Genomic DNA, 26657 nt, shown 5'->3' with positions numbered 1-26657 from the left:
TTAAGTTGTACTAAAAAATTACTTGTCCATCAAGCTTAAGGACTCAGCAACTTCATTTTTTTTAATAGTCTACCACATAAACTTTATCTTCACAAGCAATCAGTCATCCTTCTAACAAATAATGCCCTATAAAGCATATTTTAAAACTCCCTCACTTAGAGCTAAAGATTACCTCAGAATTATGCAAAGTAATGAATTTACTATGGTTAATACTCCTCACACGCATACAAGTTTGGAAGAAATACAACAAGAAAAAAACATGATTCCTTAACTAGCAGAACCTGAAGTTAGTCATCTTTGAGTCTGGGATCGCTTATCTTATACCTGACATCAGAATCAGGCCCAAACAGCAACAGCAGTTCCAAAGAATAATATTTGCCAAGCATCAGTGTGCAATAACATAAGATTACTGTCACACCCTTAAGAAGATACTCTTTTTGCAAATCTGGTTCACTGCATCATTAAAAAAAAAAAATCGAACGTTTATTCTCAAAGCAAAGGAAAGCTTTTACATTTTCAGAAGTATACATACAAAGAAATACATATATACTAAAAGACAACAGCAGCTATGGTAGCTTGAGGTTGGAGAGAGTAACAGTAGCTTCAGTACAAAGAAAAAGGTCACTATGCAAGTTTGTAACGCTGAAATGAAGTTGACAACTACTAAGCAGTTTTGTTTGGTTTTTTTTTTTTATTGCATGAGCATTATGCAATCTCCTTTAAGCTCAATCAAGCATTCAGCTTCCAAAAGCAGCTGAGCTGTGCTTAGGAAAATAAAGAACTTCCTTGCTGTGTACACTTGCTATTTAATTTTTAAATACACAAGAGATCACATGATAAATCAAATATTTTGAAGCATTTTATCTAGAGTAGCTTACACAGCAGAGAACAGTATTCTTGCATAACTTATTCGGAAGGTATATTTCACACACTTTCCCAGAAATGCTCATAGCAGAAGCCAGTGGAATAGAATGCTCAGTTTAATGTCATTTGCAAAATGAATTATATACAAGGGTAAGCTAAGTTTTCATTGTGTATATTTATATTTTGGGGGTCTGGTTCTGCTCTTGTTTACAGCAGTGTAAACCAAATTACACAAATGTGATACTACTATAAGCAAAAGAAGATCCGGTTACTGTAATAGGATTTAATAAACTGATTCCATCTTCCACTGTAATAAGCCACCAGGTGAGAAGCACACTGGTCTTACTGAGCTTCACTGTAAGGCCTACTTTGTCTCTGTTACGACTGAAAGGTGGTTTCAGGGGCGGGGGGGGACCTAAATGCCAAATCAAGCGTAACAGTCAGCTGTGGCAAGTAAAATCTAGCAGACAGTATAAACTGTATTTTTGGGAGCAGATGAGGTTATGTCTTACCAGAAAGGCATTAAAGTAACTGTCAAAAAACAAGAGAGTAAAAAGAGGGATGACACCCATGTTAGACTACATTAGAAAGGAGAATCGAACAATCTTCCCTTCTACCTCCACTTCTCAATTACTCTAGTTTTAGTTGTAGAGGTGGAAGACAAAAGAATGTGAAAAAATCTTCTTTAAAGTCTCCTACCTCATTATTTGGGTCTTGAATGACCTTATAAAGAGCTGGTACCAGTGGTTTTTTTCGGTGCAATGTAGCTGCATAGCTGGATATTTGTGTTTCAGGTAATGCCTAAAAAAAAAAAAAAAAAAAAAAAAAGTGTTACCCTGATAAATCAATGCTTCCAAGCATTAAAGATCTCTACAAAAGGATTCAGTCTCATCCCAACATCAAGAGAAATTCCCAAAGTTCAGTAAATTTTCAGACTTGTAACGTAGTCCATTCAGTATCAGTTGTTCTCCTGAATGAAGAGCATTTGGGGGCACATACCAACTTCCAGGGTTAAATCCAAAAGCAGTTTCAGATTTATCTTTCAAAAAAAAGTTTTTTCCAGCTTGATATGAGGACTCTCTTTCTTGATATACTATATTTAACAGGTACTTTTAAAAGTCTATCAAATCTACCTGAATTTTTAAGAGGTGTGGATAATCTAGAATGAACATGGACAGTGTCAAGTCCCATGAAGCAACCATGGCTGTGGATTTTGCATGCTTCGCTCCTCAACAAATTTCCAAAACCAGCATGTAATGACTTATTGTGTATAAATGTATCAGTGATGTGAGGAATTACTAATTCTTAATTTAAGTAACTAATTAATTTCATATCAGTCCTGAAATCCAGTTTTCTTATTTGTGCATTATCTTGTACTTCATTCAGCATAATTGTCAATACGCAGAATAGCTTAAAAATACTTCAGATTCTTCATGACAAAACAATTCATTGTATGCAGACCATAGGAAAAAAAAAACAGCCAAATATTTTTCTTTAATATTTTTTTAAACTCCAAAATTTTTATTTTATAAAAATTAGTAGACAAGTTGCTGAATTAGAAATTTGGTCAGCACTATCTACCTGTTAGTTAAATTCTATCAGCTTGATCTACATAGAAATATATGCTTTAAAAAACCACACTGCTATAGAAGTGTTTTGCTCTACAATAATAAACCATAAAAATAAATTACTAGAACTATGCATTGCATATTATGTACCAGCTGACACATTTACATAGACCTTTGCATGCTTTATGCATTATAAGATGTTGAAAGACTAAATAGGTATTTAAAATGTTAATTATTGGATATAAAAAAAAAATGTTCTGTGGCAGAAAGCCAATGGTATAGCTACCATTCATCTTCTCAGCTCACCTTGAATTCTGACAACCATTCTTCCACGACACCTCGTTCTGATCCCAGCATTTTCTTAGTACTTTTGCTTCTCTCTTACCTTTAGAAAAGAAAAACGAAATTAAAAAAGAATTCTGGCAGCAAAACTTAGTTTTGTAAAATCCTACCCCAATTAAAAGCTGTTAACAAATTCCCAATAGAATTATATAATATCAAACAATAAGAAAAGCTGCATTTCAGAAAACTGGTCCCATTTTCTAACGATGACTAAACTTTTAGTCAAAAGTACAGCACATTAATGAGGGAGGAGGAAAAAGGATTCAGTGCTTCAGGCCAAAACATACATTATTTAAGACAGACACATCATCCCATTCTTGCTCCCTTACCAAATATAGTACAAAGAAAAGACAAGTGGAGCAAAGTAAAGAGCATCATGGAACAAATCACGTGAGACCTTGTAATGACAGTTCTAGATACAGCTTGAAGTAAATCAGTTTCATAAAACCAGTTGTTAGAAATCCTAATAGCAGAAATTTACTTCTTAAAGTTTGTTCTTAAAAGAATTTTGAGGCTTGTCATTCAAACTGCAAGATTTAGCTCTTCTAAAAGTATGCTGGAATTCTCAGAAACAAAAAAAAAATTTGCAGGGACAATGGTTGTTACTGTTTTCCATTTTATATAGATCATCTTTCGAATTCTTATAAATTTAATTCTCAAGGCAATAGCACGAATGTTTAAAACACAAGGCGTCATTAGATACCTTTGCTTGATGTTTAAATAGATTCTAAGCAACAAGGGTCATTTTGTCTTTCTGTGTGACCTCAGCACAGGTTGGCAATACCTGGAAGTCATTAAAGTCCAAAAATTTTAATCTGATGAAGTGAAATGAAGCTGTAGCCTAATACTAGAGACTAAAGCCTAATAGTGACCTGAAAAGGCATAAATTGAGGAGACAGTAAAATATAAGAGCTGTCTGAAGCCATACTAGACATATGAAGACAGTGATTCTTAGTTAAGGTTTCATAAAAGTTTATTTTTGACAGGGCCTGCAGGTTAACAGTTGCCTGAACAGAAACAAGAAACAGAAAATCTGTGAAGTGACACTGTATTTTAAAAGATATTTTGGTCACACTTTTTTTTTTTAAAGAAGTTGATATTGCTGTATAACAATTATATGCAACAAAGCTGTCACATGCTGTCGTATTATCTTTACCACGTTTTCCCTGAAAACTACAAATACCCATCAGCTTCAAAGCCCCCCCCCCTTTTTTTAGTTAGTATTTTTCCTTCATTACAGTCAACTTTTTCTGAAGTTCTTTTAGCCTGGGATGGGGAAAAAAAGAGAAACATTTTCACAAACAGATGATAACAGCTACAATCATGTTTAATCCCCAAAACACTTATGTTCATCAACTTCATACAAGCAATGTCAAGAATATATTAAGTGCTACTATTTGCAGAATTTTTGTAAAATTGGTAAGAAAAAGGAAGGTAAACATGAAATGAATTATTTACTTTGTACAATTTTCTTTCAGATGTTTTGAAAATTATTTAGGCTCAACCAAAAGTTATGGGTTTGATATATAAGCTACATCATGTAAGTCCTATGATAAATAGCCAGACTAGATAATTGGAATCACCTATTCTGGTCTCAGCACATACTTGTTTTGATTTCCAAAAGAAGATTTGTATTTAAGAACAGATTTGTATTTGTTAAACAGAAAATGAAATAAGATATAAAAATTGTGTTGGGAAGCTGTAAGTTTAATGTTAGCAATTTTGTATGAACAGGGCTACATATAGCATTTAGCATGGCCCCTGGCAGCAAGTCATTGAGAGAATACAAACTCCTGTGGTTAAGGAACTGCCTCAGATTTCAAAAGCATGTTTAAAAATCCTAAAAGATATCATATTCAGAAATAACATTAGATTAATTTAAATTCAAGTGACACTTGGGTGACTTATTTCAGCAGAAGCACTGACAAATAATTCTATAAAATAACACAACACAACTAAATAGATCTCTGCAGACAAAGGTTTCCAAAGACATACTTTTCAATAGATAGGGGAACAGATACCAGTCATCAGAATGAGACATGGATATAAGTTAATTTAAAACACCACAGGACACACTACAGAAGTTGAGATATAGTTCACTTTGCCTGGAAAAAAACCCAAACATTTTCTACAGGAAGTGCAACATTAAACTTTACCTCTTTAAAGAAGTCAGTTTTCTAAAGGAGGAAGAGGAGGAGGAATGCAGCAGTTTTTCAACCTGGGATGCATTTGTCAAGCCTTCAAGTACTGCCCTGTTTTCTGAAAGGTGAAAAGAAATTCTGATGATCACAAAATAAGGAGAAATATAGTAAAGTAAACCAAACAGTAATGCATATATTTTTTGACCTTACAAACTGAAGTTTATCAAATCCACTAAAGCATATCCGGGTCCTTCTGTAACAAAGCAATTTGCCATAAAAAAAAATAAAAGGCTTGGCGTTTTAGCAGAGGGAAGAAGGGAGAGACTGCCTTCATCCAAAAAGAAGGCTTTGTCATGTATGTGGAAAACCCTTACATATTAGTGGTGCACAGTACTACAAGCACAATAGAAAGGAAAACTGAAGCGCTATTTCCTACGAAGAACTGTGCAAGAAAGATGCAAGATAAAAGAGGAGAGTAATACTTTTATAAAACGTAAGCTGAATCAATACACTGGCTCTGGAGAACACATACCTCTTAAATGGAATACATTAAAGACATTTCCTTACTATCATTGTTCTTAATACATATTCCTTACAAAGCCAAAATTTTAATGCCATTCCAAAAATCATGTATTATACTGAAGTTCACCTTTCACTGCATGTTCCCTTCATACTGAGCATGAGGTAAACAACACACAAATGAACCCGCTCTAAGTAAATTAGAGTATCTGGAGACCTCTAATAGGAAACTGAAGTATACAAACAATAGCTGTATTCCATTCCATACTGCTTATTCAATTCATTATTTTCCAAATTACTGAATTACTAAAAGGTCCCTTTTTTTTTCCCTCCTCCATGCTAATTAGAGATAGGCTAGCAAGAGGTACCATCCTTTTCAGGCTACATTGGCAAGCGAAGGCTTTTATCACAAGATGGTATACACAAACCAATGTTCTCTATGAATTTTCTAAAATTCATAAAACTTTTTTTTAAAAATGCAACTCCTTGCAGAAATCATAATACACTTCTGAATGAATGAAATTCAAATCCTCTTCTTTCCCTGAAAATATTTATGAGCGGTTTGAAAAAAAACCAAACAAATTTCTACCCTATAGGCAGACTGTAGCCAATTCCATACAGATTTTTAAACATGCAGAGGAGTCTTGAAAGACAAAATATGTCTATGTATTTAACTTATTATCAGTTGCTTCTTGCAATTATCAGGCACGCATCTTCAAGACAGAATATCAGGTCTGTAAGACTTGATTCAGGACTTCTAGAAGCTTCCCAAGTTTTACAACATGCTAGAAACAACTTGTATATCCAGACACGATATCTGATATACACTACTCTCTAGAAATGTCATGGGTTCCCGACTAGCTCTAAGTTACTGCATTTGTTACCTAGAGGTCCAGTTGTACCTAACCTGCTATCCCTACTGTCAAAACCAAAAACACAGATCCTGGAAGTTCACTAGGTGGACCTTTCCAGAGCTGCATTGTTAGACATAATTTTTTCCTGGATAGGAACTCAGGTTATTTTAGCCCCGCAACAAGAATCACAGTTATATACCAGCAAATCAGACAAGGGAACTTTTTTTTCTGTAGTTTTTCCCCACAAAAGGACTAAGCACAAGCAGATGTGCACAGACCTGGTTGGAGAATCAGGCTGTAACAGCTCAAAATTTTTCATTCACTTGTCAGTTTGCTTACAAACTAAACCTGCAGATTTTCTAGAATTAAATTTAAGTAGAAGATAATAAAAAAAATTACATTACATGGCATCACAAATGGGGTGTGGGGGTTTAAACTGTTTTACACATAGAAAACAGTACATAGCTGCCCTTAAACAAGAGGCAAACATCAGCTGTAACTCACAGCCAAAATTTCCCCTCTCCCCTAAAAGATTACTTCAGCTTGGAAGATCCCGTTAAAATTTGGAGGAGAGCAGCTGCTCTCCTCCAGCACTGTTACCAACTCCAAGAGATTACACTGAGTCTGTAGGAACCTGACTATTTCCTTGGAGAAACCTTGCAAGGAGGAAATAAGATTATGCTTAAAACCAAACAAAAAAACCCAAGAACAACAACAAAAAACCCCACACCAAAACACAAATCCCCCTTCTCTTTATACACCAGTCTACAGCAATGTGTATGAAACTACAGCACGGCTCCAACAGGAAAGCAAAACTTGTATTCAATAAAGCTCCACTGAGCACCAGATACTATTGTATATTTTAAGTAGCAACAAGTGTTTCTTGCCCTATGGCACTAAAATTCAGAGCAAGACTGCAAGAACACTAAGCAAGCTAACCGTGCCAGACATAAGGAAATGCACAAGGCTATCAAGAAACACATGCATTAGGCCAGTAAAAATGTAGTAGTTTGGAGTAAGGGAAGAATACTACAAAGAAGTGAAATTAATGAATTGAAGAATTAGCAATTCCTTGGAATCAGGATTTAGCCTGGCATATCTAAAGCAATTACAAACCCACCAAGAGTCGCAAGAATGATTCAAATGCCTTACCGTGAACACCATACAGATCCCAATGTTCCTACCACAGAAGTAAAAAATGTCAAGTACCATAATTGCATAACACCTAACCTACCTAAGAAATTAACTCCTCTTACAGAAGTCTATTGAGCCTTACAGAAAGTCCACATATAGCTGTCTGTCAAACAAGTCAACTCACAAAGTTAAAAACTCAACCTGTGCTGGTGTCAAAATTTGGGTGCAGTTTGGTATTATAATTACGCCCATCTAGTGGCTAGCTACCATGAAAAAGGAAAAGTCAGCCTTCCCCTCCAGTATCCAACATATTTCTGTCCCAATGCTTGTGCCGTGCATTGACCTTCAAGCAAGCCCTGTTTGGGGACTTCTTCCAGAATAAGTCAGCTTCAGAACCAAAGCCATACCTACTGCCTAGGAAAGCAGCCATCTTGAGAACAACTGCTGAAGCACAGAGCTTATGCCATGCCCTTTAAGAACAATGCCAGAAACAAAATCCAGTGCACAGTGTTTTCTTACATGTGGTACAGTAAGATTTTAACAGTTGTACTTTGAAAAAGCAGAACAACTTTTTTTAAGGTTGTATGTGATAATCTCCAAGTACACAAAGGATTAGAATATGGGGCATATACCACAGGAATCTTGTGCTTATTCATCCCTGAAGAAAAGGATGCTGTATAGTGCTTTCTGTGTATTTGTTAGGAAAACGGGGGAAAGAGAGCTTTACACAATAGATCTTTTTGGGCCACTTCTACTGTATGATCTGTCCATTTTCACTCAATGAAGATTCTAAAGGCAGCTTTGTGTGGTTGCTTATATAAATACAGCTAATTGTTCTGATGCTTTCAGAACATTTTTGACAGGGTGTACATTAAAGACCAATAATATGAACTATATATCTCAGGAGGAGAAGCACCTTATCTACGTGTCAATATTGTACCACGTTTATAGAAAAAAAGCCCACGAACTATTTCATTTCTCCAATGCTACATTTGCATCCTTTCCAGAAGACTTTTTCAGATGTTAATCCTTGCATGCTCATGTGGCTTAAAAAGGTGTAGACATATAGCTCTGCTGTATCAATGCAGAAGTAGCCCACATCTATTCCAGCTAGTATTACTGTACTAGTTTGGGTTTAGGACAAATCATCTCTCCCTTCCAAATTATCTGCCTGGGTATTAAAAACATTTTTAAGGACTTGTACAAATAGGCAAGATAGTCACGTCATGGATTTACAGTACACTAACTCTGCATTGACTCCGTACAAGAAAACAAAAGCACAGTGAGCATCTTAGCTCAGTGCTCAGTGACTGTGCCTCCCCCACCGTGCCCACCCTTCCAGCCACCCCATCGGAGGAGGGAGTGCTGCCCCACCATTCTGCACCACACCAGCCAGGCTGCATCTGATGCACTTGGACACTTTTGCTAGAGAGGAACACAAGCACAACAGCTGTGTGACTGTCTCAGCCTGACACGCAGACCGTACTCTGGGATTTTCACAAGAGCATCTGCAAAGCACACCTCTTGCTTACATCCACTCCCTGGTTTGCTGTACCTTTGCAGGGGGTAGGGGGGAATATATCAAGCACCATGTGGGTGTGTCTCTAAAATAAACTGGTTCAACTGCTCTAAATCCTGTGCATATTTATTCAAAGTTGAAGCGGCCTGAACTAAGAGTATTGAATTTCACCTCCAGAGTGTTCACATCTCTCCCAAAGCAAACAAAATACAGGGTATATAGGAGATTTTGCATGTTTATTTTAAAAAGACTAGATTTTTTTTTCCCTACTATGCTCAAAGGTTCTTACAATATGCAGGAAGGATGATAGCTAAGCAGGAATTTAGTTATTAGGAGCAGTAATAACGAAATATACCAATATATTTTTACATATGGACTGACTGTTAAGATTCCTTAAATGCCAAAGAAGCAAGCAAGTTTAAATTCACACTAAAGCTTGGAACAGAAAAGTTATAGTTGGGAACACAGTCACTCAATGTTAAGATCAAATATGAAAATCAACTACTGAAAAGCTTCCCAAAAAGAGCACAGGAAGTTTAGAAGAAAACTTCTTAATTGTTTCATCTGGTGTAAAGGGGCAGAATACGAGACATAAGGCTGTTAAATCGTTAGACCTGGAATCTTTATGCTTAATGTGTCTTGCATCATACACCTGCCAGTTACAGTTGAGATCTAACCAGAATTTTACCATGCAAAAGCACTCTCCTACCTCATGCTATGCACACAAATAAAAAAGTATGAAACAATGGGTTAACTCCTGATGTTAACACACGAGCTGCCTAGATGTTTAAGAACTTAACTTTCATTGGGATATATGAGATAGCACTTCACAGCTTTGACTTTCCAGGCACTCTTATGATGACAGTTTGGGGAGGATTAGACTAGTTATAACACATGTATAAACCAAGAGACAATGAAATTACCAACAGACTGCAATACCATGAGTTTATGTTTAAATTACAATCCTTTTATTTGCTTACCTGGAAATAGATTCTCATTTTAAAGATACCAATTCACCATTGTCTATATTATTGTCTTTGAAAATATCAGTCTGAAATAAAACTTATTACAGTAATACACTATCAAAACAATGAAATGTAGAACTCTGATAACTGCCCAAGAACTTCTGTCTTCTAAAGCAATAGACATGAAAATCAACTTCTCTCATCAGACAGCACATTTTTCATTTACACTTAGTGTAAAAATGTACTGAATAAATACATTACTGTTTACCAGTCTGCATCTAAACCACTAACCAAGACCAATTTGCAACAACAAAATGATTAACCAAATAATCAGAGCCAATAGCACTCGCAATACAGATATACCAACACTTACGGTGAGGATTAAAAAGAAAAAAAAAAGTGCTACCAATTAGATATTAATAATTGCTGACATTTAAGAAGATATGACTATTCAAGTATGCAGAGGTTTTTTTGTTGTTGGTTTGTACTTTATTTGTGGTTTTTGCTTGTTTGTTTTAAAGAAGCTAAGACTTTATACTGGCTTCAAAATACATGGGAGAGGTTACATAAGCGGGACATGCACTTCAAGAATTAATCTTTTTTTTTTTTTGCCATTATATACTAGAAGTCACGATGTATATAATGCAACTGAGTCCTAGCTGCATGATGAATAACACTAATATTATATATTTTTACCTCAAAGGTTACGGCAAGAATATTTTGCAATTAAAACCTGGACTGTTTCAACAAGAACAAATCTTCAAGCTGCATGATCTCTTTCCAGTGCCACTCATCCAAGAGAACATTAAGGTCTAAAAGAACAGAAAACTCAATTATCATTATAGTTTGTTTTTCCAAGCTACAAATACACTCCCCTCATACCTGTAATTCATTACTGAACATGGAAAGAAGTGTATTTAAAAAAAGATTTTTCCATGCTACTTCTGTAAAAAAGTAGTATGGAAAGGCATCAAGAATATGTCCTTACTTTGAACTAAATCTACATTCAATTCCTTTGATCAAGAACATTCATAGCTCCATAACAAAAGCACCTTCATTTAATATAATTAACGCTCTGAGAAGCAGAATAGGTAAAAAACAACATGAACTAAGATGGCCAGAACTACACAGGGAACATGTTTCCCCACCACACATACGCCTTAACAAGACTAATGAACTCTGGAGAAAGGAAACTGGGCAACATGCTGACAAACACAGATAATAATAAAACAGATTGAACTTCTCATGACAAGTTATTCCTGAATCACAGAATCATAGAATGTTTTGGGTTGGAAGGGATCCCTAGAGGTCATCTAGTCCAACCCCCCTGCAGTGAGCAGGGACACCACCAACTAGATCAGGTTGCTCAGAGCCCCATCCAACCTGGCCTTGACTGTTTCCAGGGATGTGGCCTCTACTATCTCTCTGGGCAACCCATTCCAGTGTTTTCCCACCCTCATTGCTGGCCACGCTTCTCCTGATGCAGCTCAGAGTACAGTTGGCCTTCCCGGCTGCCAGTGCACATTGCCGGCTCATGTCCAGCTTTTCATCCCCCAGCACCCCCAAGTCCCTCTCGTCAGGGCTGCTCTCGATCCTTTCTTCCCCCAGCCTGTATTGATACCGGAGGTTACCCCGACCCAGCTGCAGGACTACCTTGCACTTGGCCTTGTTGAACCTCAAAAGATTCACACAGGCCCACCTCTCCAGCCTGTCCAGATCTCTCTGGATGACATCCCATCCTTCTGGTGTGTCAACCGCACCTCTCAGTTTGGTGTCATCCGCAAACTTGCTGAGGGTGCACTGGATCTCGCTAAGTCATTGATGAAAACGTTAAACAGCACCGGTCCCAGCACGGACCCCTGAGGGACACCACTCGTCACCGGTCTCCATCCGGACATTGAGCCATTGACCACTACCCTCTGGATGCGACCATCCAGCCAATTCCTTATCCACCGAACAGACCACCCATCAAATCCATAGCTCTCCAATTTAGAGAGAAGGATGTTGTGGGGGACCATGTCAAAGGCTTTGCAGAAGTCCAGATAGATGACATCCATTGGTTTTCCCTTGTCCACTGTTGTTGTCACACCATCATAGAAGGCCACTAGGTTCGTCAGGCAGGACTTACCCTTGGTGAAGCCATGCTGGCTATCTCCAATTACCTCCCTGGCCTCCAGGTGCCTTAGCATAGCTTCTAGGAGGATCTGTTCCATGATCTTTCCAGGCACAGAGGTGAGGCTGACAGGTCGGCAGTTCCCAGGGTCTTCCTTTCTACCCTTTTTGAAAAGGGGCACAATGTTTCCCTTTTTCCAGTCACCAGGGACTTCACCTGACTGCCATGACTTTTCAAATATCATGGAGAGTGGCTTGGCGACTACATTGGCCAATTCTCTCAGGACTGTGGGATGCATCTCATCAGGTCCCAGAATGCAGAGGTTTAAAAGACCAAATGAAAGAAGACCGGATAAAACATTCGACAACTTAATAAACACATCTGCTCAGGAATGTATCAGCAGCCAGAAAAGAAATCAAGAAATCACCACACAGAAATGGTACAAGGTAAATCTGAAAACACGTAAGTAGAGCATATAAAACTAATAATATGCTCTTATTTGAAACATTGGCCTACATTTGACTCAAGCAACCTAAAAATAAGTATGTATAAGGCAGAAAAATAGTTAAGAGGCAGTTAATGACAAAGATCGTGAAAAATAACTTCTAACCTGGATATGGGAATAATTTTAAAAATTCAAAGAAAAAAGAACTCTGTGTCTTAGAAGCACATGGAATTAACGGAAAGAGAAGGTAGAATGGATTTTTTGTAACAAAGTAATAAAAAATAAAACATTAAAATGTAACAAGGTAGAAATGTTAGACTGCTAACAGTATACTGTTTCTCAGACTCTAAGAGTAGGACTCATTATCATAAAATATCATGATGGCAATGAGAAGAGATGCTAGATAAATGTTATAACACCTGTTTTACAACATTACTTCTTTTGTACAACAAGAAGAGTAAAGAAGAAAACTTAATGGTGTAAGCTAGCACTTCTTAATGGATAGACTTCACAAAAAACTTCTAGGAGCATCTCGTTCCTTAATTGCTCAGTATACAAGTATATACAGCTTCGTCCAGATACTGTCAAGTTACATTGTGGACTATATTACACAACCACAGTATGGTTTGATTTCCACACTGGAAAAGGGATTGACTCTTAGGTTAATTTGATCCCAAGAGAAAATAAGACTAGCCTTGGGAATGTTCAATTTTGGTAGATTACTTCTTGTACTTATTTAGAAGTACATGTATAATAATATGTTTCTTATAACAAACTTATCACAAATACCATTGTAATTCCCTTTATCCATCTACATAAATATACTATTCTATCACAATCATATTCATTATTCTATCACAATCATATTTAATAAACACTTATATAAACTGCCATTTGGGTAAGGACATAAACAACAATTTAAAAAACTGTTGTCCTCAAAAAATCAGAACTAGAACTGCAATTTTGCATTTGAAACACATACAAGCATTCTGCCAGAACTCTCTTGGCCATACAGCTCCACAGCACAGAGAAACACAAACTTCTACAAGGTACAAAACTGACAAAGGCAGAAAGAAACAAAACATTCTCTGGACAGTCATTAATTTAAATCATCAGCTCAAGCATTGTCTTTAATAGAAAGAGAGCTCTCTTCCAACTCCAGTTCTTAGGTAATTTAATTGCAAGCTTAAGCAGACAGACATGCATTCCAACTTTAAAATATAAATGCTGACATATTCTATATGTGGGATTTAGGTTGCCAGTCTTATTAGCCAAGCCTTAGTCACGCAAAACAACTTGGATAAGACATCTCTTCCCTGCCCACTCTGACTCACTAGTAATAACCAGGCTAAAAAACTTTCTTTTTGGATACCAGCAACAAAGAAAGTTATGTGAGAATGATGGGAGAAAGCCTTACCACAGTGAAGTCGAAGATGACTGACAATACTCCTGTAAATTTTCATGGTACCATACTTGCACCATGACCTCAGTTTCTTATAAAAAAGGTCGCATCAATTTCAGCCAAAATTTTCTCCCAAAAAAGGGTAAAGAAAAGACACAGCCCATCTGTTCCAAAAAGCTTCCTCTAAGTCATTTTAAGCCCTAAACAATCTTCTGTGCCTTTTCAAGCACCAGAAAGGTCAGCTGCCAAACCTTCTATCTTTCTACAATTACTATAGTGAAACTGTGCTTTGCAGATACAAAATTGCTGAAGACAAACAATTAGGGCAGTGTGAATGAAAATACAACACTTAAAATAGATACTTGGTAACAGTTTAAAAATTACTTTAAAGCTGATGTTTTCATTGTATTGCAGAGTAGTTGTAGAAAGCTACAGAAGTCAGGTCACTCTAGAGAAAAATTTAAGTCCCATCTGCCTCACAGTCTAAGAGCCTGAATAAAACACAATTGTACACTTGTAGCTAAATCCCCCTCTTAGGAGTCCAAGCAATCAATGAAGCAGAAAAGAAAAGAGTCAAGAAGATTGAGAAAGTGGAAGGAGACATTTATCTTCTGTATATGAAGATGATACTCCTCTACTTTACCTACGGGCTTTGGGAAACAATAATATAATAAAGAAATTATCCTGCAGCCTTAAATACAGCAAAACATATGTTAATTATTCTATTATAAAGACTCGACGCACTTAAAAATATAAATACACACACACACGTAGGTTAGCCATAGAAATGCTACCTTATTCTCTCAGCACCAGTTTCCTTAGAAACAACTCTATGTAGTCATCCTACACGAAACCTAAAACATTCTCGTCAGGATCCTGTGTGATAACCCATCCTACGCTAAACAATACAGTCTCGTTCTTCCTTTGCATCAGTTCATATGCAATAACTCTTCCTATGCTAGTTTGTCTGCAACTCATGAATTTCTTTACTTAAGAAAACATTTCCATGCAAATTACTTTCCGTGTAACCCTACCTCTCCCAAACACCTTCTTGGTTCACAGTTTTGGTTCATGAAGTAAATTAAATCTAGAAAGACTGAACTAAAGATAGAAAATGCATAGTAAAAATGGAGCGTTAAAAAAAAAAAAATCTAACAGCAAACTAACACTTGCAAAACCACAGTTAAGGGACACTCAAAGCTAAGTACTAAAAATGAACAAGCATGGACTAGGAGAAAACTTGAAACAGAATTTTTGTGGGAACAAAAAAACCAAAACAAAATTAAAAAACAAAGCCAAAAAATCAACAAAAACCCCCACACCACCAAAAACCCATCCACACACTCTTTGCAATAGGACTGCAAACATTATGCTGAGAAAGATCACTATCTTGCCTGCAAAGGAAAGAAATGCATGCAGAAACAGTTCTAGATATATGAACTGTAGATTCTAAGCAGCTTCCCATTTTTGAGCTGTAACCTCCTCAACTGATAGAAATAAATGTCTGTTATATCATGAAAATAGCCATAAAAATTAAGTCCCCTATCAATTCCAGATCAATAAATTATCAATACATATTTCTCGCTGCAGTATCTGCTACCAACTGTAATTCACACGAACTGGAATTTAGGTTACATATTCATTAATTAATTTACCTAACCTCCTTTCTTCTGCCCTAAGTATTCCCAAAGAGATCTAACTTAAAGAATCCTCTGCTGAAAGTAATGAAATCCCTCATTCTAATCTTTCCAATTTCCAGATGGTAAAGCCTTCAGCTCCAGGAAGTAGAGTGTAAGTAAATGAAACTGAGGTGACAGGTTCCCCCCGCCATCTATACACTTACTTACATATCCACAAACTCTTAAATAAGTGGAATCTTCACATTTATTTGAATTTACTTCAATTATAGCCAGAATTATGTCACATTACTGATTTTTTTTAATGATACAGTAAAAATACAAAGTTCCAACATAAACTTTCAAAATGCCAGAGTTAAAGGTCCATAAGTACTAGGATATATTCCTTTATTGCATGATGCCATAAATTGAATCCGTGTGACTCAGATGCATCATTCACATTTCAGATGTACGGTTTTCAAGGATAAAATTAATTCTGATTGATATTCTGGTCTTGCTTTTCCAATACAAGTTCCCAGACTTTAAAAAGCAAACTGAATAACAAATATAGTTACATGAAACATCACTGATCTCACCACTACTCATCAAGATGACACAAGTTCAGAACAGCACAGATCTCTTCTGCTTGACCTAACAGAATATACGAAGAAGTTGAGCTCTACATAGAAAACATGAAGAGGACTTAAGACACACACAGAGGCTGCTTGCTATTCACAGGTAAAGAAGAATAGCATCAAAAATCCAGAAATATAAGCTCTGCTTCAACTCAAAGTCAGAAGTGCTCAGACTGTAGCTGCCTTTACTACTTCCAATTGCTATTTTACAGGAAACAAATTGTCTTCTTCCATGTCATGCATCACAGCATTATTTCAGTGGCAACTGTTTGCAATCTCACACTTGTTTTCTGAAATTTAGAAAGAGGTTTTAAGAACTGCAAAGAACAATCTCACAAAAGGAGAAGAAAAACACTGTTACTTTATGTTGAGATTAGACAGACCATACAAGTCAGAATTTCCACACATAAGAAGTAACTCACATTCCTGACCATCTTAACTCTGTATAACACAATCCATTAAGAGCTACCTTAACATCAACTATCCACATAGCTGACCCAATTGATTAAGGTGACTATGCTATAAAAATCAATGCTCATGACCAACCCAGTAACTTCATTATGATTCCTCCAGAGCAAGAAATTACATGGCCCTTGTTGGAGTCTCTCCTTCACAGAAAGCAGAAAAAGAAACAGTGCCTCTAAAGAAAGTGCAACCCTTTTTTAATCACCTTATTAGAAGCTCTCATGAAATTCTGAAACTCAGCTTAACTATACTTGGCATTCTGTGGCCTATCACATGGAAGTATATGCTACTGCTTTGTGAAATAACTGTATGAGAATTAAAACATTAGTAAACTGGTGCAACAAGTATACCAGTTTCCCCTTCTGTCTTGGTATGTTTAATTATTAAACTTCCCTGTTGAATAGTTAAACACAATGCATACTGTTTACACAGTTGTTATTCTTCTACTGTTAAAACTAATATTAGAACAGAATAGAGACTGACCAGTCGTAAGGAAAGACTAGTTAATGTTTCAGTGTGAAGTAGTTAATTTGTTATACATTTTTTAAATAGTGAGGAACACTAAGTTACTAATACACACAGGGGTGTTTCTTGGGGGGGGAGGGAGAGTGTTTGGTTGTTTTTTGTGGGGGTTTGTTTTTTTTTTTTAATGTGAAATGTAAAGGTTTTTTTTCTGGGGCAAAACTTTGCACACAATCTCTCTAGGAACATAGTGCAAACCCAGCACAAATAACTTAAATCAACCGGATCTTCTATGCACCCTGTTAGGCAAGACTTTCCACAATGCTTTTCATTTATCTAAGCTATAGATCAGTATTAAAAAAAAAGAAAAAAAAAAAGCCGCCTTCCGCAGGTATAGCCTTGATGACTTCAATTGAAATGCAGTCCTATTCCCCCCTTCACATTGCAGAAACAAGAGCAAGATACTAAATGCATACTACAATTTTTGTGTATTTTTCTACTCATAGCCTGAACAAAATTAAAATGTTTTTATCAAATACTGTTTAAGTTACATTCACAAAAGCAGGAGTCTTTCAAGATTATGAAAAATGACAGATTTAACAGGCAGCCTTGAAAATCCATGCAGCCTTCCTCAAGTTTGTTTGGTGTGGAGGGAGGAATGCAATTTATTTATACATGGTCAATTTTACAATGTTCTAGGTTTTCAAACATATTTTCTTGCACTCAAATAAAACAGTGGGAATTCTCACCAAGGACTCAATGTTCTAAACTTCAGCCATTTTTACATAACCTCACCTGCACACAGAGAAACTCTGGGATTTTGTTTGTAATACTAAATAGTTTTCCTGCTAAAAACAAACTTCAAAATCAGTTGGTAGGACAGTGTTTTTCCTTCCCTCGAGTCTCCTCTGTAAACTTACCTTTGGAAAAAGACCAAAGATGGCCTTATGTGCAAACATGTCAAAGAGTTATACTACTGGTTTTTGCAACATTAATTTTCTTCAGCAAATTCTCTATATTAGATCTACTTGAAATAGAAATACATCCACATGAACTATACTAAACATATATGGTTTCCTTATTCTTTTACAGGTAGGTCACACTGCCCATCTAGGTAATGTACATGACATTATACTTTTTTTATTAATTATATTGGCAATAAAGCAAATTCAGTTCATTATCTTCAAACACATGATCAAAAATTTTTAATCAAATCCCAAGTTTTTAATTAAATAGCCTATCAAGAGTGTCACTCTTCTGTTTCCCTATGCAACTGCGCTGATAGGAATTAGCAGCATTTACCAAAGTTCAAGCACCGGGCACCAGAAATCCTTAAATTGTATGGTTTTGGTATAAGGAATATACTCATCTATGCCTTTCATACAGCATGCTTCACAAAACACATGTAGCCTTTCAAGGGCAACTTAGACAGAAGGTTTAGGAATACTGAGGTTATTGGCAGGCAGACAGTGGACCTGCAGAGCACTGAGTAACTTCTCAGAATGTATGGTTGATCAGGCATAAAACCAACCAACCAAACAAAAAACCCCACCATAACAACAAAAAAAATCCAAGCCAAAACCACACCATCCACATGTCACTACTTCAGTACACAAGAAAACTGTTCTGAACAAAATACAAATCCAGACCTAACACCCTGGTACCTGCAATTATGTGCAGATCTCCAAGTTAAGATGATTATGCAATAATTATTTTTATCAGTAAGCAGCAGGATTTTCATACTTGGGGGGTGGCAGGAAATCCTCATGCTTTTTGTTTTAACTGCCAGCTATCCAACTGGCACATTGAAAAGGCTTTTGTAACCATCTTTTAATGCTTTTGTTTCCTAATTGTTTCTGTTTCATTTGAATAATTAAAACCAAGAAATAAGATTGTAACTTCAAACATTCTCCTGCAATATAAAAATAAATGTTAATAAAATCCTTTTGCATTTTCCATAGATGTGACGCATATGAGTAAACATGCAGAATTTACTTATAGCAACATTACGCATTTCAGAAAGCTATAAAGCCTGCATTCACAGAGACAAAAAGATAATCATCACAATCTATTCAAAGACAACACACATTACTAAAGCAGAATGCCCCAAGAGTTCATAGAAATAGGAATAAAATAACTACACAAAATTCCAGTAATAAAGCCAGTACATGCAGCAAAAATATTTTGTCTATCAAAATCTCTCCATCGGCGTATGAATTTGAAATACCTCAAAACCTGATAAAGCTGAAAACTCTTTAAATGGTGATTAAGGTTTCCTAATTAGCATGATAATGTCCATTTGAAGATCTGTTCCTTCCCCTCTCTCTCTCACAAGACCAAAAATTTATTATCAAAATAAGCTATGAAAGACAATCTCTGGTAGGTTACAATCATGGGAGTATCATCAGTAGAGAAGAGTAGTTGACTGTCACACCCACGCACATCTCTACCAGCCAAATGTGGTGAAGTTCCTACAAAACATTTCAGTAAAATGACAAGCAGCCGTGCTGAAGAAGATCTTTCCTAGCGGCTGGTAAAAAAAAAGCGTAGCACCCCCAATCCCCAATGGATCACTTTAAAGCTTTCTGCAGGATACATCAAATCTTAATTTATTAGATGAAATTAACATCTAAAGGCATCCTCCTGTTTACTTAAGTTTCCTTAAATTTCCTTTTACTTTTATTACATCAAGCCCAGTATTCTGTCTTTAGCACAGACCAATACCTGCAAGTCTGAGAAAAAGGGCACAGAATAAATAAAAACCAACCTTTGAACATTTGGTTAATTATACATCACCAAATAAAGTAAAGAGGGGAGGGCACACACACAAAACACTCCGTGACAATCAGCACAATACTTGTTCATATTATTTCAGCAGCATCAATGCCAATTAGTGTTGGCCATTGACCCCTAACTCCATCTGGTATCCATCCACAGACCTTAACCCAATTTGCACTCTGTGCACAACAAATGTGAAATTCCAGAGTTGCACATTTATTTTTCTGCCTTAGCATCATGAGTTTTACTCACTATAAATATTGAAGTAGCTAGAAAAAAAAAAGGGGGTGTGTGTAAAATTACAAAGTTAATGTATAAACATTATTGTGGAATGTATTAAAGCACTTCGAATTATTTTCCTAAAAATTCCAGAGTTTAAGTTTGAGATAACTTGGCAAGTTAGCAACTAGGCATAAAATGCTAATATTTTAAATTCAATTAAAAAGTGAAATTAGTGCAGTAGTTTTAGTTTTGCCATGTAAACTGTAAAAATGAACTGCTGAAACCCATAGTAGACTTGTAGCTAACAAAGGATTTAACCTATGTAGAGAGCAAAAAAGTAAAGCATGCACCCTGACAGAGAGTTTAGTGCAGTGATTCTTGGAACACAAGATATGTGTGTGTAATGCAGCTGCCATTTGAATGATTTAAACACCCAGATGCCTCAAAAACATTTTCTCTTTTCTATGGCTGAAGTGACTGTAACAATCCAAAAGTTTCTTTTCTGTATGTACAAAGAATGACTGCATATGTATTTTCACTATTGATTCTCACTATACATGTTAAAGGACTACTACTATGCATCTAAAGGATTGCAATGCATATTCCAGGTCCACTCAACACCTGCAAAGGTGTTTTGCCCTGCAAAAGGGCATCTTAGTTATTTTTGCAATTGGTCCTTTGGAGACTCATGGACAACATGCCTTGCCTAAACTGTTCACATTCCACCAATCAGCTGGAAAGACTGGGCAAATATCCAGGGCAAATTATCTTAAATTTTTTATTTGCTGACTCAAGTTCTAACACTGATAATGGTGAAAGAAAAACTTGTTCTTTCCTTCTCCCCCAAACAAACAAAAAGAAAGCTAGGAAGTTCTCTTATTCCACAGATAAACAGAGGCTTCTCAAACTCACCTGGTGTTTACAGTAACCTGGGTGAAGACAAAGCTGAAGAGTCACAGCACATGAAACAAGCCTTGGCAGGCGCACAGTCCTAAACAAATGGAAAAGGCAGTAGCCTGCTACTAGGCATCCTTTTCACTAGAGAATCATGAAATGCATGTTACAGTTATGACAAAGGAAGGGCTGCTGTCACAGAATGTCTATGAAAATAAACAGCACAGAAATACAGCTTATGAATGCTTAGCTTAAATTGGTTCAGTATTTTAGGTATTTCTCTTCTACTTTCAATCAACTTAGCCTCCAGCCCAGGATTCCCACCTCTATTTGTATTTCCATAGGTAGCACTTAACTGTTTCAGAGATTTTCATGAAGCTCTTGCTACTGTGACATGGCAAGATTTGAGCTGCAGTCTGCAGCAGTTCATTAACATGAATTAAGCTATTAGAACGGCTCACAGGAAGTCTGACAAAAACAGCACCTCATTCTGCGATCTTCCCAAGAAACTACCACAAATACGGTTTAGTAACTTCCAGAAACTTAAGGATGTTACTATTTGAAACTATTGCACAGATGCAACATTGAAGAGATACCATCAGGTATCATGGTTTGTCAGTTACACAATTATCAAATAGAACAGACACACAATTAACAATCTAGAAGCAGCTTTGGAAGCTCAGCAATTTTGTCTAAGGCTTGTTCTACACTAAGAACAAGAAAAAAAGCAGCTTAAAAAAAAAAAAATCCATGCACATAAGGAACTAGTCATTTTTCCATTCCACATCTAAACCCCCCCTCACTCTCCTCTGTGTCCATATTTAGCTCACATCTCTCTGCTGTTCCAGATCAACTGAATGTCTTAAAAGAAAAAAAAAAAAGCAATGGAAAGTTCCCCACTGTTACACACAAAGAAATATGAGCTTTTGCTAGGATAAATCCTTCATCAGCATGCCTCACATTTCTATGTAAAAGGGCACATTATTATTACTTAACAAACTCCTCAATCACTTCTTGCGTAATTTCACAAAAGTAAATGGACTTTAACCAGTTTTCTCTCTATCCCACTGCTGTTATTAAAATACTAAGAGTCTGAAAAGATATTAACACCCTCTCTTACTCTTATACTATCACTGTTGTACAAAGAAAGACTTGTACTATCAAGACTGGGTTCTAACTGCAAACACGTGTGCTAGTTCTGTTTACTGAAGTTCAGTTTTACATATTGAGCAAAGCAACATAGTTACAACAGAAGCCTGGAAATTCACACTCTAACCTTAATTTTGCAGAAGTAAATATAAATCTTAGCACTGACTTCAGCTGTGCCAGAAACATGAAGAATTTTCATCTGCAAAATCTGGATGGCGGGTGTCTACGCTTACCAAGGGATTTGGCATCTTTCATCAAGTTACTTGCAGACAGTAAAGACCAGTACAACAACCATGCTAAGTAGGGAGTTCTTTTTAACTACTGTTTTTAACTGCATGTGCATTTCCAGCCATAAAGCATGAGGGACAGCATTCATATGCAGAAGTATCAACAATTTTTTGAAAAAAGTATACACCTAACGTGGAGTAATAAAGAGATATCAAAACTCGAAGTTGAACATTTAGATTTTTCTTCCTGCTCTATTCTGATGGCATATACTAGGATGTTTGATAAATTGCTCACTCCACCACCTCTATAACTAACTTTACATAAAAGCCTCTTGCTTTCTGAAACGTCCCAGCTAGAAGGTTATTGACCATCCTATGTTGAGCCATCATGATGTTGCTACCACACTGTCTAAAGCAGATGGTGGAATTACCAGTGTAGCTTACACTGGTAATGGGGCACACAGGTCATAAGATGTCAGATCTTCACAAAGTCCATGTTAAAAAAAAATTATAAAAAAATTAATAATTTCTAGCTAATTTGTTTTCATGTGCAGGAAATAACATACTTAAATTTACAGAGACAAGCTAATAAGCTATTTCTAAAACAAAATCTTCTATACTCATGCCCACGTGTCTTCAAAATCTTATGCTTAGGATGTTCAGGGAAGTTGCTTGAATGACTACTATGATCTTCTTCAGAATTTTTTCTAAATCAAGTTTTCTACCTTGTGGCCCTATTTCAAATCAGAACAGAGGCAGGCATGTGGAAGGGGGGGCTGCTCTCCGGCCTCTCCTAAAGCTCAAGATATTCTCCAACCTAAAGGAGACAGAAAGGACAAAGTAGAAAATCAGATGAGATGGAAAGAAGAAACAGACACTAGAACTCTCAAAAATAACCAACCTATTTGAATAAAAAGGAAATAAATGATGCCAGGAAGGAAAAAAAAAAAAACCCACAAGCAAATTTTACACATATCTCACCTCATTATCTTTCAACCCAGTATCTTCTCAGCTGAATGGCCATGAAAAATAAGATCATTCTTTTAAACTTTCTTACTGCCTTTCCAGATAGATGTAGAATAATTCCCCAGCCCAAATATGGGTCAAGGCAGGGCAGAAGAGGAGAGGAAGACCCTAAATACAACTACTAAACATAGGGAATGGAAACAGAAAAAAATTCCAGAAGTATCAAAATTGCCCTGTGTGAATCAGCAAACTACAGTCATGCAGTCTCCACAAATGTCCATGTCAAATATTTCACTTAAATACAAACCAGAGGAACAGTAATGTATAACTATTTAAAGAATTCATGAACCATACATAATGCAGAAACCAATACAGAAAACTTAACCAGTTCAGTTTTCTGAAGAATCACAGTAAGTAAAATGAAAACAGAGTAAGATTAGCTAAATTATTGCACACAAGAACATAGTGTTAGCATTTCTGGACTGCAAAATTCACTGTTAGTCAAACACATGTATAACTTCTACATGAAGATGAGATGTCGTTAAATACTCAGTCCTGTAGGAAAAAAAAAAAAAAAACAAACAAAAAAAACCAAACACAAACAAAAAAAACCACCCCAGAGTATGCAGAAAGAGTGAATCCCTAGAAGAGTGTTCTAACAGGTTTGAACTGTTCCAGTCATCTCCATAAGGTCCTATGCTGAACAGTATTACACAGACAGGTAACTTGGCATTTTCCAAGTAATGATATTCAGTACTAAGAGAAAAATAAATAAATAAATAAAGTTTACCACTTTGCAATAGTTATTCACCTGACATTTTCTTTCACTGCCCAAGTGAGATCTCCTTCCAAATGTCTCTGGCACACAAAAGGAAGTCAGTAAGTTTGAACTGTAAAATACATACTGCTCTACAGAATCACACCAGAAGGTCAAGGTAGCAGATCTGACATAGGCAGTGGGCAGCAGGGGCAAACTAGACTGCCTGCAGAAGAACAGAAAACAATCAAGGAAAGACTGAAAAGGTAACTTGCCAACGATAGTTCTGTCTTTTACAATCACCTGAATTGTGATTACTAATAAAACGTCTCCTGAGGTAGATAACCCTAAGTGATTTTTATTTTTATTAATAAAATAAAACAATAATTTTATTAATAAAATAAAATAATAATGTATTAATAAATATATATTTATTAATAATAAATAAAATATATGTTTTATTTATTACTTATTTTATTAAACATTTTCAAATAGAATCCATAGTATGAGAAACAGGATTTCAGAAGAAAAGGATATTATCCTTCATGAGGGTACATGAGATCCAAATTGCTCTATAGCAGCATTAAAAGATGCAGATTAGTTTAGAAGTAGCTACATGGTTTGTTAAGACAAATATGTTCCATGACCACTAATTTATTCTTAAAACTCTATACTGAACATAAATGTCACACAAGAAACATCTGCAGCACATCACTTCTATCTTCTCTGGCTCTAAGGAAAACAATATAAAAAAGCCTGTGTCCAAATTCATTATATTTGACAAAAAAATGTAATGCTAACAGAAGAATGACTAATGGCCATACAGCCATTTTTCTTACAATACGAAACTTTTACTATTATTGATAGCCTGCAGCATGTGTTAGAATAGTCTGCAAACTGTGTATTATTTTACCTAGCCCCTGATCAAGATTTACACGTTCTCGTCTCTATGGTACTGCTGGCAATAGAGAACTTTGGTTTACAGTAGGGTTCTACTAGATAACGATATTTTATTTCATCAGAATTGCCCCTCTACCTCTTGACCTTATATTTCAAGTTTAGAAACCGAAGTCAGAATTGTATATGAAAAAGGAGACCGAGTCACTCCCATAAATCTGTCCTGTGATTAATGTTATTAAAAAACCCCACAACACAAAAATACATTTTAAATTATTTGTCTTGTTATTAGAAGCATGAATTATCCAAGCAAAGGTGCAGAAAGATAAATTCAACCAACTTACTATTTTATCTACAGTTAGCGATACAAGCACAAACTCAGAACACTTTCTTACTCTCAAAAAAACTTCGTGCCTACCCGGACACATATTGAAATACAAGAAATCCCACTTAAACATAAGAAAAAAACTTCTTCAGCATGATGATATTTAAACACTGGAACAAGTTACCCAGGGAGGTTGTGGAGTCTCTGTCTTCAGAGATATTCAAAATCCAACTGGACAATGTCCTGAGGAAGCTGCCCTAGTTGGCCCTGCTTTGAGCAAAGGGGTTGAACTACATGATCACCAGAGGTCCCTTTCAACCTCAACCATCCTGCAATTCTGTTTTTTAAGAATCTCCACTTCTGCCAAAGACCATGACAAAAGAAAGGTTCAGGAAAAACAACAGATCATTCAGATAATACCTGACACCTGCAAATCTTTCTTAAAGTCATAACCTCTATTTTATAGTTACCTTTACAGCCTACATTAAATGTCTGAACAATTTGCACAATTCAGAAGTTAACGTACCCTTGAACACAACTCTGCACAAAATTTTATATGCTACAAGCAAATAACTGCAAAGGAAACACTGTGGAAAACAGCATTAAGTAAGTCAAGAACTACTTCTCGTAACTATTCTGTTTGGAAATGAAAATAACTGAGCAAAGTAGCATGTCGAACTACTGGTGACTGTCTCCGCTCAGATCAATTTCTCCTGAAAAGAGTCACAGGACTTCTTAAATGATCATTCCTATAGCAGAGATGTCCTTCACCAGGAGACAGCTGAGGAAACCTCCAGCTTCACTTCCTGATACTAGTTCATATTCTAATATAAGGGAACAAGTATAAAGAAAACTAATGGAATCTAGAATTATTTTCCTGCCCAGACAAGTGTTTGAGTGAACACATTATCTGTGATCTTTAAAGATTCTAAACTTGTATCTGATATTTAAAGATTCTAAACTCGTATCAAACTGCTTGGGAGAGAGTCAAACAGTCCTGCCTCTCCTTGTACAGAAAACAGAGAGTATCACATGAAGTTCTCGGATAACAGGTTGAAACCAGAAGAGAAGAATTCACACAACACGTGAAGTATGGTGCTTATTGCCAGAAAACATGGTAGATGCAAAAACCATACACAGGCTCTAAAGTTTTTAAAAATTAAGCATATCCATGGAATAAAAATCCATATAAAACATCATCCTGCTGAGAGACTGGGAGAGCTGACCTAAGGAGTAACCCTATACGCTTGCCTAGAAAAGAGTATATGAATAAAGCACCTGCTGTCAAATAGTGCTTAGCTGTGGGAAACAAGCAGGACTTGAAACAACGGTCCTGTCCGTATCAGGATCCCAGATCTTTAGGCTTCAAGAGAGAAGAGCATATTAGACCAGTATGGC

At 36.3% G+C, this 26657-nt stretch overlaps 1 protein-coding gene across 9 annotated transcripts in view; it reads right to left on the bottom strand.

Moving 5' to 3' along the window:
• The window catches only part of FAM126B (family with sequence similarity 126 member B), a 74904-nt gene that overhangs the window by 45620 nt on the left and 2627 nt on the right, over positions 1–26657 (bottom strand). For 4 of the 9 annotated variants that reach the window (XR_004842619.1, XM_035899101.1, XM_035899108.1 and 1 more), the window contains exons 2-4: positions 4931–5033; positions 2739–2817; positions 1564–1665 (exon numbers count right to left, since the gene is read on the bottom strand). Coding sequence is in view for 8 of the 9 variants with exons in the window: in XM_035899101.1 (XP_035754994.1) it covers positions 1564–1665; positions 2739–2789 (153 nt within the window). In the remaining variant the exon portion in view is untranslated. Of the gene's footprint in view, positions 1–1563; positions 1666–2738; positions 2818–4930; positions 5034–5564; positions 5576–20956; positions 21036–23039; positions 23132–24091; positions 24264–26657 lie in introns of those variants that run through there. The other 5 variants (XM_035899103.1, XM_035899104.1, XM_035899106.1 and 2 more) reach the window with 5 other exon arrangements.

Source organism: Egretta garzetta, unplaced genomic scaffold, assembly GCF_000687185.1.
Source record: "Egretta garzetta isolate BGI_Z169 unplaced genomic scaffold, ASM68718v1 scaffold297, whole genome shotgun sequence".
Lineage (NCBI taxonomy): Eukaryota > Metazoa > Chordata > Aves > Pelecaniformes > Ardeidae > Egretta > Egretta garzetta.
Note: the sequence above shows the minus strand (reverse complement) of the source record. Positions and strands in the feature narration are given on the sequence as shown.